General features: G+C 38.7%; 1 protein-coding gene across 1 annotated transcript in view; it reads left to right on the forward strand.

The window, feature by feature from the left end:
• The window catches only part of PI4KA (phosphatidylinositol 4-kinase, catalytic, alpha), a 59,141-nt gene extending 43,720 nt beyond the window's left edge, over positions 1 to 15,421 (forward strand). Inside the window, exons 35-55 of the mRNA XM_008950058.1 lie at positions 38 to 145; positions 852 to 979; positions 1,060 to 1,179; positions 1,795 to 1,874; positions 2,011 to 2,204; positions 2,924 to 3,014; positions 3,707 to 3,874; positions 4,422 to 4,475; positions 4,803 to 4,923; positions 5,227 to 5,356; positions 7,482 to 7,552; positions 8,410 to 8,482; positions 8,599 to 8,669; positions 9,262 to 9,371; positions 9,966 to 10,070; positions 10,557 to 10,682; positions 11,004 to 11,124; positions 11,747 to 11,906; positions 13,102 to 13,191; positions 13,462 to 13,545; positions 14,724 to 15,421. Coding sequence (XP_008948306.1) covers positions 38 to 145; positions 852 to 979; positions 1,060 to 1,179; positions 1,795 to 1,874; positions 2,011 to 2,204; positions 2,924 to 3,014; positions 3,707 to 3,874; positions 4,422 to 4,475; positions 4,803 to 4,923; positions 5,227 to 5,356; positions 7,482 to 7,552; positions 8,410 to 8,482; positions 8,599 to 8,669; positions 9,262 to 9,371; positions 9,966 to 10,070; positions 10,557 to 10,682; positions 11,004 to 11,124; positions 11,747 to 11,906; positions 13,102 to 13,191; positions 13,462 to 13,545; positions 14,724 to 14,775 — 2,257 coding nt within the window. The 3' untranslated portion in view covers positions 14,776 to 15,421. The remainder of the gene's footprint in view (positions 1 to 37; positions 146 to 851; positions 980 to 1,059; positions 1,180 to 1,794; positions 1,875 to 2,010; positions 2,205 to 2,923; positions 3,015 to 3,706; positions 3,875 to 4,421; positions 4,476 to 4,802; positions 4,924 to 5,226; positions 5,357 to 7,481; positions 7,553 to 8,409; positions 8,483 to 8,598; positions 8,670 to 9,261; positions 9,372 to 9,965; positions 10,071 to 10,556; positions 10,683 to 11,003; positions 11,125 to 11,746; positions 11,907 to 13,101; positions 13,192 to 13,461; positions 13,546 to 14,723) is intronic.
• The last annotated feature ends 373 nt before the right edge of the window (positions 15,422 to 15,794 follow it).

Genomic DNA, 15,794 nt, shown 5'->3' on the forward strand with positions numbered 1-15,794 from the left:
GCCGAAATTTTCATTCTGCGACTATTTTGCTTATTAGGTTACTGACTCTGGGCTTGTCTTTGCTGCATGCTGATGTGGTTCCAAATGCAACTATTCGAAATGTTTTGAGAGAAAAGATTTATTCAACTGCCTTTGATTATTTCAGGTACTTCTTTATTTGTAGCTACTCACTGAAAGTATGTGTGAGATTTCCTGAACCTTCCATGATACTTCAGAGCAGTAGCTGTCTTTCTCTTCCAGAGGTTTAACTTCCTCCTTTCCTTTTTCATCCATTTTAACAGAAACTTTTCCTTGTGCTTTTGTGTAGTTGGTAAACCATCTCAAAAGAGGCTTAGATGTAAGTTCCAGTTTTTATGTGTGGTTTGTAAAATAGTACCTTCAGGTACTTGGTTTCTATTCTTTTCTTTCTTTGCTTATTTTGGAGTCTTATTCAGTGCTCGAAACTACCTAGATTTGTAAGATTTAAAGAATTGCTTTTACAGAGTGTGTGGCTGAAATATATTTTCACTGCTTTGAAATACACCCCCACTGAATCTGGTGATTTCAGTGTTTGACACGGACACAACAGAAAATAATATAATTGATAGGAATGTGTGAATGTGAGGAGGTCAGTCGTAATATTAAATTTCAGATTAATCCAAGATGCTGACAGACTGCTGCTTAATTTTCAGTTATAAAAGAAATTTTGTACTTTCGGACAGAACAAAGCAATGAGGATAAAATGTAGTGATATGTAGTCTCATCCTTGTAGATTCTGGTCAGAAGAAGGAATGTAGCATGATTAGATTTGTGTAAGGTTTCTTTTTTTCTAATACATTCAACTTCATGTTACTTGTGTTATTTCTTTTAAGTTGTCCCTCAAAGTACCCTACACAAGGAGAAAAGAGGCTTCGTGAGGATATTAGCATATTGATCAAGTTTTGGACAGCAATGTTCTCAGACAAGAAGTACCTGACAGCCAGCCAGCTCGTGCCACCTGGTGAGTTCCTTTATGCGCTGTTTCAAAAGCCCATTATTGCTTTGATTGGATTCTACCTTGGATCTGTGCTCTCTTGTTAGATAATCAAGACACTAGGAGCAACCTGGATATCAATGTTGGATCTCGGCAACAGGCTACACAAGGATGGATAAATACTTACCCTTTGTCCAGTGGCATGTCAACCATATCTAAAAAATCAGGTATCTTTCTGACTGTAACCAGCTCACTGCAGCCAACTATACAGCATATGTTATATGCAGATATTGCTTAAAGTCAGTATTTTCCTTGAGTATTGAGCTGTTGTTCTTCTGCAGGATATTTAATTACCTACACCAAACTTTGCTAGGAGGATGAAAAAGTCTCACTAGTAACAAGCAGCAAATTTTTCTTAATAGAATGTTCAGCTCTGTAGTGCAGAAGAAATAAGACTGGAGGTCAAGATGTATTGAAATCCTTCAAGGAAATTGCTTTGTTTGTGCAAACATGCCTTAGTGCTTTTTGGGGACAGCGGAGTGACATTGGAGGAGGTGTTTTTGTACAGTTGTACATTAAGTGCTCTTTCTTTTTAGTATGCTGTCATGTTTCTAAAGTATACTTTAGACAGTACTGGGTAAATTGATATCCCTGTAGCCTGGAACAACTGTACAATGAGTAGCTGCAGCGCTGACTTTCTGGAGTCACTCTGATTTAAATATGCAAGTCTCCTGTGGTTATTCAGTTCTTACGTGTCAATGTTGCTAGGTGTGGACAGTTTGAAAGCTCCATTTAACATGCTGAACAAAAGCCACTGAAAACTCTGTTATCCTTTTCTCAAGGAATGTCCAAGAAGACTAACAGAGGTACACAGCTACACAAGTACTACATGAAGCGAAGAACATTGCTGCTCTCTTTGCTGGTGGGTCATCAGAAGAATGGGGAAACTGCACAGATTTCAAAGCCCCTGTTGCTGTTGCAGTATACATAAGCCAAAGTATGAAACTGGGTGTGTTTTTTCTTCTTCCAAAAACCACATTTTTTCCTGTTTCCCTCAGGCTACTGAGATTGAACGCTTAATCACGTGGTACAATCCACTGTCTTCCCCCGAGCTAGAGCTGGATCAAGCTGGAGAGAGCAGTGTAGCAAACTGGAGATCTAAGTATATCAGTCTTAGTGAGAAGCAGTGGAAGGATAATGTAAATCTGGCTTGGAGCATTTCTCCTCATCTTGCTGTACAGCTGCCTACCAGGTGAGATATTTCAAAAGAAAGAACTGATGTAATTCCTGCTAAGTACTTACATTGTTAGTATTGATGGCACTTGTTCCTGCTTACGGCCCCCTTGCATGCTTTCACAGCTGGTTGAGACCTTTGAAATGAGACCACGTTACTAAACATTCTCATCTGGCTCAGGCTCTAGTGGAGTCCAGCTTCCTTTCCTACCATCTATTCTTCACTGACACTTGGATAGTGTTTTGTTCAGAAGAAATCATGTTTAGTTTTTAATAGCATTTAATCCATTAGCATACATAGCATTTAAACAGTGCTAAAAGTATCTTTGAATGAAGTGTTCATGCTGTATGTTGGCTTGCACTTGAAGTATTATAGGCAAATTAGCATAGTTGGCTCTGGAAGGGAAAGGAAATTCTTTCCCCCTTACAACAGTGACAGTTTTTGCCAAGTAGAGTTCTGCACACTGGTTTCTGTAGAATCCCAGACAGTATATTTCAGCCAAGAATCCAATAGTGGGCTAAAACACTAGTGGTTTATACAAAATCATTGGATGGGGACCAGTTGTTCCTTGATCCTCACTTAACGACACGTTGGTCCCTCAGTGTGCATTATTTCATAGTCAGACTATTTGTGTATTAAGCGTATACTTTCCTGCCCTTTGCTGTTCTCATCTTCACATAAATAGAAGAGGCTCTCAGGATTTCTGATAATGTTGTTGTGTTCCTGGTTACACGCAGGTTTAAGAACACCGACGCCATCGGAACAGAAGTGACGCGTTTGGTTCGCTTGGACCCAGGAGCTGTTAGTGACGTGCCTGAAGCCATAAAGGTACTTAGGGATATTTATACTGTCACAGGGCCCCAGTGTGCACATTTCATCCAGATATATTGGAAAGTACAGTCTTTACTTAACACAGTGTACATTCTAGTGCTAACCATCGCTCTGTAGGAAAGAATGACAGAACAGCTGTGGAAATAGGGTGCTGAGGCACAATCACAGTAATAAGGGTAGGTGGCTAGTTAGCTAATGGTAATCTTGCTTCTAGGTATGTTCTCACCGTGCACAAAATGTCTGAAAACTCATTCCTTGCAGTACAGCCACCATCTCTGTTAGTTTTTTTGCATAAAAAAAAAAAAAAATAAAAACCCCAAAACACAGCAAAACCACACACCACACTAGTGAGTGTTGCTTCTGAAATTACTTCAGCCTTCTTTGTCTCTTACAAAAGGCCTCATCCTTTCTACTTTCTCCCTATGCTAGAACTTCTGTATTGTGCTTTTCGTAACTTGACTTCACTAACTTCATCTGGTGATCTGGGAGGTGAGGTAGTTCCAATAATTAGATTTCTATAGGGGGAAAAAATGCTGTAGATAAGATAGCTGTGTTTTCATAAAATAAAATGTATCATGTTTCACTTCCTCTGCTTTAGGAAGCTAGATTATAGCATTACAGTCTGATGTGTATTATCCTAACATTACTGCGTGCTATAAACTCCTAATGTGTCTGACCTGCTTTTCCAGTACTTGGTTACCTGGCATACAATTGATGCTGATGCACCAGAGCTCAGCCATGTCCTGTGCTGGGCACCAACAGATCCACCAACTGGACTTTCCTATTTTTCAAGCATGTATCCACCTCATCCTCTAACAGCTCAGTATGGAGTTAAAGTCCTGCGATCATTTCCTCCGGTAAGATGAGTTCCAAGAGCGCCTCAACACCTCAAATAAAATTATGGCCTTGGTCATTGTGGCCACAGGCTTCATTTTAACACCATGGAGAGACGTAAGCTAAGTGGGCACACCACACTGCAGCATGCGAATACATTGGGATGAAACGTTAAAGCTGATTGTACCACATAATACTGGCAACGTTTTTGCTGTAAATAGCACTGAGCTGAATTCTTCAAGCTGCTCTTCTTAGATTGTTGCTTTCAAATCTTCTCTCAGTGGAAAAGTGTCTCTTCTAAAGCAGCTGAAGGATGAGTTTTTTAACACTTGTCAGGCTTGTATTAGGACTGTAAAATACATGATTATTAGTGATGTTTTTGAATTGAGTAACTGGACAGAAAAATGCTTTGATTTGAGTAAGTGGCATATATACAGTTTAAAATAAAGTGGCAGTGCTATTTTGTTCATCACCTACCTGAAGGGAGCCTTTTTCTGTGCGTGTGACTTGTCTTCCCTTCCAACTACTAAAACAGTAGCAGTAAAAACCCTCCCATCTTGTTTCTTTCAGGATGCCATTTTATTCTACATTCCACAGATTGTGCAGGCACTTCGGTATGACAAGGTGAGGAAATGAAACAGCTGCATATGAACAAAACAGAGATTTTAAATCCAAAAAGAACAATAGAAGTGGCACTGAAGTGGGAAGGTTGATTAGGACAATGGAATAGGTCAGTAATAAAGCTGAAAACAGTTTAGGTCAGTTTGCTACCTGTTAAAATAATCTGTCATTCTTCAAAGGCCTTTTTAGCAATGTGAATGAGAGTGCAGAGTTCTTCTTTCCATCCATTAAATATTTTTGAGTTTGAAGAACAGCTATTAGCAGCAGTAGTATCGAGTCTACTAGAGTTGTAATGATCTTTGATCCTTACTGGACTGGATGTGGTTGCAGATGGGTTACGTTAGAGAATACATCCTGTGGGCAGCTGCCAAATCCCAGCTCTTAGCTCACCAATTCATCTGGAACATGAAAACTAATATCTACCTGGATGAAGAAGGACACCAAAAAGATCGTGAGTGCTTTAAAATACAGTCTAGCTTGACTCTCTCCTTTGTCTCAGATCAGACTAAATCTCCTTCCTGCTTCTGTCCTGGCAGGAGCAGTCCTTTTAGCTAGGAACTTCTCTTTCATTTATAGAAGTAGGGCCAATTCTGTAGAGGTGTTCTACCTGACAGAATGCATCAAAAGAGATGCTGCAATGTTTGCATCAGTACCTTTTTTTGAATACTGTCTGAATGTGGCCGTTTCTATCACCCATATAATTTAGCTTTCTGAAATAAGCTTCTGACACAAATGCTTCTTTTTTCACATGCAGCGGATATTGGAGAGCTTCTGGAGCAACTGGTAGAGGAGATAACTGGCTCGTTATCTGGCCCAGCCAAGGAGTTCTACCAACGGGAATTTGATTTCTTTAATAAAATCACCAATGTTTCAGCCATCATCAAGTAAGTGCTGTACTTCAGAATTGTGCTTTTTGGGGGGGTTACTGTTCTGTTAATTACCAGTGTCCTGATAAGAGGCTGAGTCACCTTTTAGGGATATTGGGGTAGTGTTTTCAGGAAAAAATAATTGCTTGTTTTTAAGAAACAATTTTTTTTTCTTAAGTGTAATTTAAGAGTTGTAGTAGGATGCAAAGGCACATTTTAGTTTGACTTTTATCATGTCTGCCCTGTTCTTGGTGCTTGTGCTTTGAGCTAGCAATCTGTCCAAAACAGCAGTGACTTTTTAACTTGGGAAGCAGATGATTCTAAATTTGAACTTCAGTTTTTAATCTTATTTTATCAAATACATTGTTGTTGTTAATAGTGGAATGAAGTTCTATAGAAAAATTGTACTGATACAGGAATGGAATTGATAAAGCAGTTGGTGCTCTTGTCCTGCTTGAAATCTCATCGGTGTAGTTGTCACCCACATCATTAATTTGGGTTTTTTTTTTTCTCATATTCTGCTAACGTTCTCCGGAAGAGGAAGCAGAGTTTGGTGCGGGAAGGAAAAACAGCACTTCTCTGATTAGGGCTACCAGATTGACTCTTTTTTTTTTTTTTTTACTCCACATTAGAATTGATGTGCATTTTTTGTGGAGTCTAAAAACAAAGAAAAAAAACCACACAAAAATCTCAAACATAGCTGAACGGTTTACCTTCTGCTGAAACTCCATTAAAATTTCTTCTCAAAGACATTTCATTGATGATTGTTCTTTTTGTATGTGTAAGCCTTTTTCCTTCATTCCTAAATTGAAGAAAGAAAATTCTTAAATGGAGAAAGGTTTGATGTTATAAACTCTGGATTATTGCTCTCTTAAAACTGAAAGTTCCTGCTCCTAGAGAGATTCTCACTGTTCACTGTAAAGACTACAGTGAGATATGTCATGTAACTTACATAAAGCTTGCCAGTGGATGGCAGCAGCTCAGCACAGGCTCTTAGGTCTGTAAGCAGTTTCATTGCATATTTTTAGAACATTCTCTGGAGTATGAAAGTATTTTAAAGTAATATAAAATGTATGCCCTGGAACATACCTCCTTTAAAATGAAGCTTTGCAAAACACCAGTATAAGGTCATCAGGCTAAAGGACACTTACATCACAGAAGCAATCAAATATTAGGCGTCTTCTGTGTGCATGTTAAGACGTTTTCACGCAATAGGATGGGTTGAAAGGGGGAGTTAGCATCTAAATATCTTGATACTTAGAATGAAAGCAATCCACTGTTTATTAACAGGAAATCATAATTAAACAACAGATAGTAACTGTGCTTTGCAAGCATTGCATTTCACACCCCAGCCTTAAAATGAATCTGTTTTGTGCACCTTCAAGGTAAAAGCAGCATAGAGGTGATGCTGTTTGCTTTGTAGATGGCTTAAATGAGTGAATGTATCATCTGTGATGATTTTATTAAGTGTTATGTTGCTGCTTCAGTAATCTGCTGTGCTGCTTAAAATGAGAGCACAAGTAATTCCTCTCAGTTGCATGCTGCTACACCAGGTAAGCATACTCTGGTGTGACTGCCTTCAATAGATGGCTACACCGTTTGCCTTTGCAGATTGGGCAGTTGTACCTACTGATCATTAACCATGTTACCAATCGTCCAGGTCACAACTGCACTCATGCCAAGTATGTGAAACAAATGACTTATGTAACTGAGTAGGCATTTTGCTGGCTTGTCCTTTTCCAGTTAGGAATGTTCCTACTCTAGAATAAGTTCCACAAGGGAAACTACATTGATACAAGTACAGCAGTGCTTACAAAGGTGCAATTATGTTCAAATTTCTGTATAAAGAAGAGCCTTCCTATATTTCCTTCACATCTCTTACATTGTTTGGATTTGTCAACAACCTGTATATCAAATCAATGTTAAATTTACAAAGCAAAGACTATAACTTTCACTGACATGGAAAATGTTCTGGTTAGTTATTGAGCCTGTAAGTTCTCTAGAAGTGCTGCATTCAGAGCTATTTGTCGTTACAGGAGGAAACATTTTTAGGGAAGTTTGTATAAATTTGGAATAAATTTAAAACTAGTGCATAGCATAATGCATAGTATGCTGGTAAATAAAACAGAATTAATCTTTCTAGGCCATTCCCTAAAGGAGATGAAAGAAAAAAAGCTTGTTTGAGTGCTCTATCTGAAGTGAAAGTGCAGCCTGGTAAGAAGTGATTTAATTGTATCACTTTTTGCATTCAACGTAAGTACTGTATTTTCTGCAAGCAAATCTTGAAATCTCTGCAAGTGGCAGCTCTCAGTTTTGATGCTGGTGCCTGTTCATCTGTTACACATGGATTTTCTCTTGAAAAAATGCAAATATTTTTACCCACCAATTAATTCCTATGGGGTGCATCAAAACTTGCCCAAGCGCAAGTTAGATGTTGGACATCACGGATAAGAGTAGAAACCTGTGTCTGAAGAGGGAAGATAAATAAGCTCTTTCTCTTTGGACTACCTCCTTTTCTAAAAAGATGAGATGCTTTTGAAAAGTGATGTTATATCAAGAATGAAGTGTGACTGGTTCCTTTCATTCTCCTATTTCTTCCATCAGACATTCCCTTGAAACATTGTCGTCTGAAGGTCCTTACAAATCTTGAACATGTTTTCCTCAATCTGAATCTTCTCTTTAAAATGGAGTTTGATGAAAGCTTTTTCTGATCTCTAACAGGTCTCAGTTCTCCTACCATGTGTTGGTTGCTAAGGGCCCTCCCTAGTGCACTGGGACATGCTGCCACATCTTACTGGGGACTGTTGTAAGAGAAGTCCTGTCTGTACATTTGTTGTACATGCTCTGTGGTACTAGTTCAAAACTGTATTCCGGCAGTTTTTGGCAGTCACTCAGTAATGCAAAGGATACTGCATCCTTTGTGGCTCACGAACTGTAACCTCCAGTTTATCTCTAACATTTTATTTAATTCAAAACTATGTACTGAAGGTATAGACACACCAGTTATTCTCCAGCTTGCATTGTCACACTAGCAAATGGATTTCTTCTCAGTTGTCTGCTCCATTTTGCAGGCTGTTACTTGCCCAGCAATCCTGAAGCCATCGTTCTGGACATCGATTACAAATCAGGAACTCCTATGCAGAGGTACCATGCTCTTATTATATTCCCCCATTAAGTTAATGATGTTTAGGCATTTTTCCTAGAAATTCTTGTTTGGCTAACTTGCACTCATCATCATCTTTGTTTTTGTTACAATTTAGTGCAGCAAAAGCACCTTACCTGGCCAAATTTAAAGTGAAACGATGCGGAGTTAGTGAGCTTGAAAAAGAAGGTCAGTAACTGCCTCTTAATCACTGACACTATGAGTTAAGAGTCAGAAAATCCTTTAAAATTGCCTGCTTTTAGTGACCAGAACTGCTGCAGTAAAATTATTTCCATGTTGAACTTTTATCTGCAATAATTCAGATCAGAAATTAAACTGGATCAGAGGAAGAGAGAAGAAAATTCTGAAAACTTAAATCCATATTTTTTTTTTAATTTCTTTAAGCACCAGGAAGCAAGCCACATAGGTATCTTGATGAAATTTTAACAATTACTTTAGACTAACATGTGAGTTGATTGCCTTCCCCTGGTTTTAGACTGTAGCAAACTCCAGGTTTTGGCAGTTTTTTTCTCATAAGAAATTTTGTGGGATGCTCAAGCTGACTAGCTTAATGCAATTTAGGCATTTACAGGTAAATGAATACAATTTTGATATGTTCCAGTAGACAAGGGGAACTATCTTAGGGCATTCACCTTGCAACGCAGAAATATCTATAGTGCACTTGCAGTGAAATGTTGTGGTCTTGAGTGCAGAGGGCTTGTCATTACAGAAGTTACTAATGAAGTCTGTGTCCTGGTTGTGGTTTGTACTCTTGCTGCAGGTCTGCGTTGCCGTTCCGATTCCATAGATGAAAGTGCAGAAGAAGGGGTGGACAGTAAGAAAATCTGTTGGCAGGCAGCTATCTTCAAAGTGGGCGATGACTGCAGACAGGTACAAAGCTGTTGGGCTTTGCAGTTATAGGAGACAGATTTGTAGGTTACAATAATGAAGAAGAGAATTTTAGTATAGAAATACTTTTCTTTGGAATCTCTCCTTCAGTCCCTAACTAATGGAGACCTCTATACCGCTAGAGAATTCTGGTTTGGAAACAATGACTATTTTTTCAAGACAGTTTACCATGACTTAAAAATAATTTTCAGAGGTTATTCTTCAACTGAACTATTGCTAATGTAGCAGGATTTCTGAGGTGATATCTTGCACATTGAAGTTTAATAGGTTTTGGTAAAGAGGGAATCCCAAGAGTTATTAGTAGCCTTTTTATCAAAGAGTGATGGAAAAATGTGTTCTTTGTAGGTCAAGAGTTAAATCTTCAGTGTTACTTGCTACCCACTTAAACACCATTTATCTTCCTCTTTTTTGATTTCTGCCAGAGCCACAGTGCATGCACAAGCACACATCTGCAGACCTGCTGGGTCTGCTGGGGTAACTTAATGTTCACTTCAGAGTTCTTCAGAGAGTTTTTGTAGTCTGACTTATGATCTGTAACCCCTCTAATGCTTGTGCAATTTTCTTCTTGTATAACAGGACATGTTAGCTTTACAAATCATCGATCTCTTCAAGAACATATTTCAGCTGGTAGGCCTGGATCTTTTTGTGTTTCCATACAGAGTGGTTGCCACAGCTCCTGGGGTAAGCGGGCAATTAACTATACTGCTGTAGAAAAATAGTTCCTAATTAAAAAAGACTTTCTCTTCCAGCAACATAAAAATTCCATACTGCAAGGATATACTGCCCACATCACTTATGCCAAATATTCGGAGTACCAGTGACAAAAAGTCTTTCCTCTCCTGCTTCCAGCTTTTCTAAAGCTTTGGGCTCTGAATTTTTTCTGCCTGTGGTTATTCATGTTTGTTGTTTGATATTTTTGGAACTACATTATGCAAGTCAGTGAAAAGTCACAGAGCTTGTCTTATGTTGCATGGAAATCCTAAAAAACTGGTTATAGTCTTTTTTTTTTTTTTTTTTTTTTTAATGAATAAACTAGAAATTTTGTATTTGGTGATCTGTAGGCCTCCCCACATTTCCCAGGGGATCTGTATGACTGCCAAGAGCCACGAACAGAATATATATGTTGGGAGTGTGCTTTACAGACCTGTTTCTCTTCTTCCCCTTCAGTGTGGTGTTATTGAATGCATTCCTGACTGCACATCCCGTGACCAGCTGGGCAGGCAGACAGACTCTGGCATGTATGATTACTTTACAAGGCAGTATGGAGATGAGTCTACCCTTGCATTCCAGAAGGTAAAGTATCAGTTGCTAAGCACAGCAAAATCTCAACTGAGAAACGTTCTATCTATCAGAAATAATGGCAAATAATTGGATAATGACTACTGTAATGCTGTATCTGGTTTCTCATGCTGATAATCCATTTTTAGCTATGAGTGAGTTAGCTAAAGAAGTTATTGCAGCTGTAGATGTATGGATAATATCTTTGAACATTGCTTCAGACTAATCATGGGTGCAAAAAAATGAAAAAAACTTTGCTTAGCTGTACCTGCTCCTGGGGTGGAGTGTTATTAAATTCTCAATGTTCTTCTGATTTGCTTTAACTTCTTTGTACAGGCTCGCTATAACTTCATCCGCAGTATGGCTGCCTATAGCCTTCTCCTGTTTCTGCTCCAGATTAAAGACAGGCATAATGGCAACATCATGCTGGACAAAAAGGGACACATCATTCACATTGGTCAGTCATATCCACATTCAAATTTCAGTCATTCCTTTTCCTTCTGCTATAAAGTATTGCTTATAGAAAACAGTAAGCCCTTTGGAGATAATCTACATACTGCTTTCACAGTTTGTAAATATACATGGGATCTTTTCGTGCCTGTTCAGTTTTGTATGTAGATTTGTGCTGACTGCCTCTCAGGAAAGAACATACACATGTGGATGGATTAAACATGTATATGTAATTATGTATGCACACATACATATATGTATGTATATATACATATATAAATGTATCTTTGGATTCCTTTTATCACTGTATGAGTATGAATTAAATTTGACAAGTAAAGTTATATGATTATGTGAGGCTGTAACCTCTGCTTTAGCTTTGCTGCTCTGGAACTGCGCAGTTTTTTCCCCACAGATTTTTTTTGTTTGGTGCCATCATTCTTTAGGCTAATGTCATGGTGATGATTCTTTTGTTGGTGCTCTTACACTTCACCAAAGCTTTTTTCCAGTTGCAGTTGAAATGTTGGTACAAAAAAGTAGATGTTAATACATGAAATCCACCTCTTCTGTGAGCTTTGACAGCACAAAATTAACCAACAAAGTTTATAAGGCAGCTGATCTTTTGTGCACAGATTTTGGATTCATGTTTGAAAGTTCACCTGGTGGAAATCTGGGCTGGGAGCCTGACATTAAGCTGACTGATGAGATGGTGATGATAATGGGAGGAAAAATGGAGGCAACCCCATTCAAATGGTTTATGGAGATGTGTGTCAGAGGCTATCTGGCAGTCAGGTAAGGTGTTCTTAACTGCTTAAAAGTGGAAGTGCATGCATGCCTAAAACCAGATGAGAAGATAAATAATAATAAACTTGTGTCTGTTAGGGGGCCCAGCCTGTCAGTCTGTCCTGGTACATCTTGCAAACTTTGAAACAACTTAATCCTGCAATTTTACAGCCTAACATTGTGGGGTTTTTCCTGTTCTTCTGTTATATTTGAAAATTTCATATATTTAATTTATAAATGTGTTGTTCTCACACAATTTAGTATGCTGTTAAAACTTTGCAGTAAGACACTACAGGAGAATCAAAACCTTTCTGTTTTTCCCAAGTAGGACAATCACATTAATCACTATTTTAGTTAGAGTTAATTAAGGATGTGAAAAAGTGCTACAATTTTCTGTTATAAAATATGCTGGGGTTTTGGTAGCTCAGCCAGTCACTATAAAGATTTGCAACTTCACCTTGTGCCATGTCACCTTTGCTTTAACATGCAGGAGCACTAATAAATCTGTATGAAGAGGATGTTGCATGTGGGTAGGAGGAGGACAGTACAGTACTGGCTAGATAAAAGCTCATTCTGAGGATGAAGTATTACTGATGTTATCTTATAAAACGAAAATTTCTTTTCCCCAGAAGGGGCTGTCTGTGAGTCAAGATCAGTTTGGTTCCTTGAGGGGGAGCAGTCCAGAGCAAGTTTTGTATCAAGGCAAAAATGTCACTCAAGTAGTAGAGTATCAAGTAGAGCTTGATAGGTCATAATTGTTCTAAGTGGGAGGAGAGAAAGGAGGAGGGAAGCTGGGCTGATGTAGCAAAGAATTACATGAAGTGATTAGGAATTAGAAGTTAATCTCTTACTATGGTATTGCTAGTTTCAGCCTTTTGTGCTGTTTTGATGCATTGATTCACCTTTGTGATGCCAAAGAAATGTGGTTTACTAAAGCATTGCTTTGTATAATCCTTCTTGAGACTGTTCAGCTTGCAGCATTCTGAGTATCTGGTAGTCCAACATAAAGGAGTGAAATTTAATTAAAGTGACAGATTGCAATCAGTGGTGTAGCTCCACCAGCAAATGTAAGAGGATTATATGTGTTGATTTAATTACAGAAAAAGGTATGATCCAGCTCGTTGAACTCCTCAGCTTGCCTGCTTTACCTGCTAAGGCTGCAGAAGTTGGTGTTCTGTAACCTTTTTGTCCTCTTCTTCTCTAGGCCTTACATGGATGCTGTTGTCTCACTGGTGACATTAATGTTGGATACAGGGCTGCCCTGTTTCCGAGGGCAGACAATCAAGCTGCTGAAGTAAGTCAGCATATGTGGGAACAGGAAAAATATTCATCTGTTCTTCATAGAATTTTACTGTCACAACTTGTGCAGTGAGCATAGGTATTGTGCTGCTCAAATACCTTAAGGTTGTAAAAATAGTAACTTTTATTTTATAGAATATCTCAGAAAGTAGAATTCCAGCAGACTTCATAGAATTAATTTCAAGCTTGTGCAGACACATTTGTATTATGCTCAAAGGAAACCTCACTAATTTTACTCCTGCTTTTTGTGATTTTCTGCATATAGACACAGATTCAGCCCCAACATGACTGAACGAGAGGCTGCAACTTTCATCATCAAGATCATCCAGAATTGTTTCCTCAGCAACAGGTTTGGCATCTATGCATGTCTTCTTCCTACGGCTAAAGGAAGGTCATCAAGCTTTGATCAGAGCTAAAAAGCAACATGGTTTCTCAGTGTCTTTGTAGCTGGCCTATGTTTATTTGTCATCTACTATTCAGTATACTGAATGGAATAATCAGTTCTATCTGATAATTAACAATTTAAAAATCAACTTACCATCAGCTAGCCAATCAAATGCAGGTTATTTTTCCCTTTGAGCATACAAATAGTTTAGTACGTTGTGCAATACCTTTTGAAAGGAAATTACACATAAAATATAATTTTATTACATTTAGTACTTTAAGCACAATAGATTACATACTTAAATGTCTTAAGTGCATATTTGATTATCATCCCAGATAATACAGACTTTGTGGGGTATATTGGAGCATCTAATACAAACTCTTGTGTAGTTCCATATGGGGTCAGCTTCAGACCGGTGAGGCACTGGCTCAGATACGGCCCTGCTAGAACTGAATTGGATTTTCTAGTGCCTGCTGGTGCATCTGCTCAGAATGTTAGGTTAAAACTGGGGGTTATGGTTATGGAGGCAGTCACACTGTTGTGTGAATGCACAGAGACAGCTTAGTTCTTACAAGCTTGAGCTTCTCTACCTGTAGCGTGGTTAGCCTGCGACCTGAATAAGCTCTGCCCGTGGATAACTGTGTTATCTGTAACAAGGCTTAGATTTGTTTGTTCAGTCACTCATCAGAGTGCTCCTATTAATGATGTTATTTCCCCTGCACTTTTATTTTCATTATTACCATTCTCTTTAATTAAGATTACATTTATTTCCACATAATCTATTCTCCGTACAGCCCTGATGATCTTTCTTTGTTCATTATGCATTTCCTTCTCCTAAAACAAACTGCCAGTGCAATGTGAGTTACTTCTGGCTTGTCTAGACGCAGGATCCAAGCTGCTGTTGCCACACTGAGAAACATGGAAATACTTTTTTCTTTTTTGACTAAACAAGAGCAGGATGTTTTGTGCTCTTCATAACAGTAACTGGGCCTTCACAATGCCTTCAAAGCCTGTAGGGCTAGCAGCTAATTTCCTCCACCTGTGTTTTGTTTCTGTGGGATCTTGATGTTTGTTTCTGTGAAAGTAGGTGCAGTGTTTTTTTAAACTTTTACTTACCTCTGGCTTTGCTTTTTCTTCTCTAGGAGTAGGACATATGACATGATCCAGTACTACCAGAATGACATCCCATACTGAGAGAGACTAGAGATTCACTGCCGAAGCAAAACATGCAGCCCTGTGCCCTCACTCCAAATGTGTAATAAATAGGAGATGCTCAGTCACACCTCACTATCATCCATCTTTTGTGTATGTGGTACATGTTTCCTGGACATTGCAACAATCGGTCCGATTCATTCCTTTCTCTTTACCGGGTTATAGATATTTCTGGGTTTCTCTGGATTTTTGGAGTTAGACGGCAATCACAATGAAAACTGTAGTACAATTATGAATGTGTGAAAGAAGTAAAGCTTCTGGAGTTTGATAACTGCTCATGCAATGCAAGGATTTTATAATACCTTAAGAAAGTTTTAAAAAAACCCTTTCCTGCACAATCCCACAAAATGCCATGGAAGGGAAGGGTATGGATTTCTCTTTGGAAGCAGAGATGTTAACTTGTTCTAATTTTACTGTAGAAAAAGCCTCATAACCATCCATGGTGGTGATGTCTGTGTAGCTGTGTTCATACTTTGCACTGTACCTGGTCCCTGCTACGTGGTCAGTATTTCCTATGTACATGAAGAATGTATTTTTTCCTTTTGTGTGTTTTAAAAAAGAGACTCTACTGAAGATATATTTAATCTATAAAATAAAATAAAAGACCCTAGACTTTGTCTGTTGCAAATCTTTTTGCCACGTGCTGAGTTTTAGTTTATGCACTACATCATTCTGCACACTTGGGCACTGTTATATAGTGACCTTTCTTTTTAATGAGAGAAATCAGATCCTGTGATTTGTTCTTCGTCTTGTTTACCTTAAATTACTTTTTTTTTTTTTTTTTTTTTTAGTTCAGTAGATAAATGTTTTGTGCAAGACTGGTAGTGAGGAGCTGGAACACAGGACGCAGCAATGCTTACCCGGGGCTGGGGGACATGCCTTTGGGCTCTTCTTTCCCTTTCTCGACGCTTGCCCTTCTAGAAGGTGCTCGCGAACACCCAGCCCGCGTTCAGGGTCCTTTCCTCGAGGTGCGGCCCGTGCCCCCTCGGGGACGCTCGGGC

This window comes from Merops nubicus, unplaced genomic scaffold (genome assembly GCF_000691845.1).
Source record: "Merops nubicus isolate BGI_N331 unplaced genomic scaffold, ASM69184v1 scaffold29731, whole genome shotgun sequence".
Taxonomy (NCBI): domain Eukaryota; kingdom Metazoa; phylum Chordata; class Aves; order Coraciiformes; family Meropidae; genus Merops; species Merops nubicus.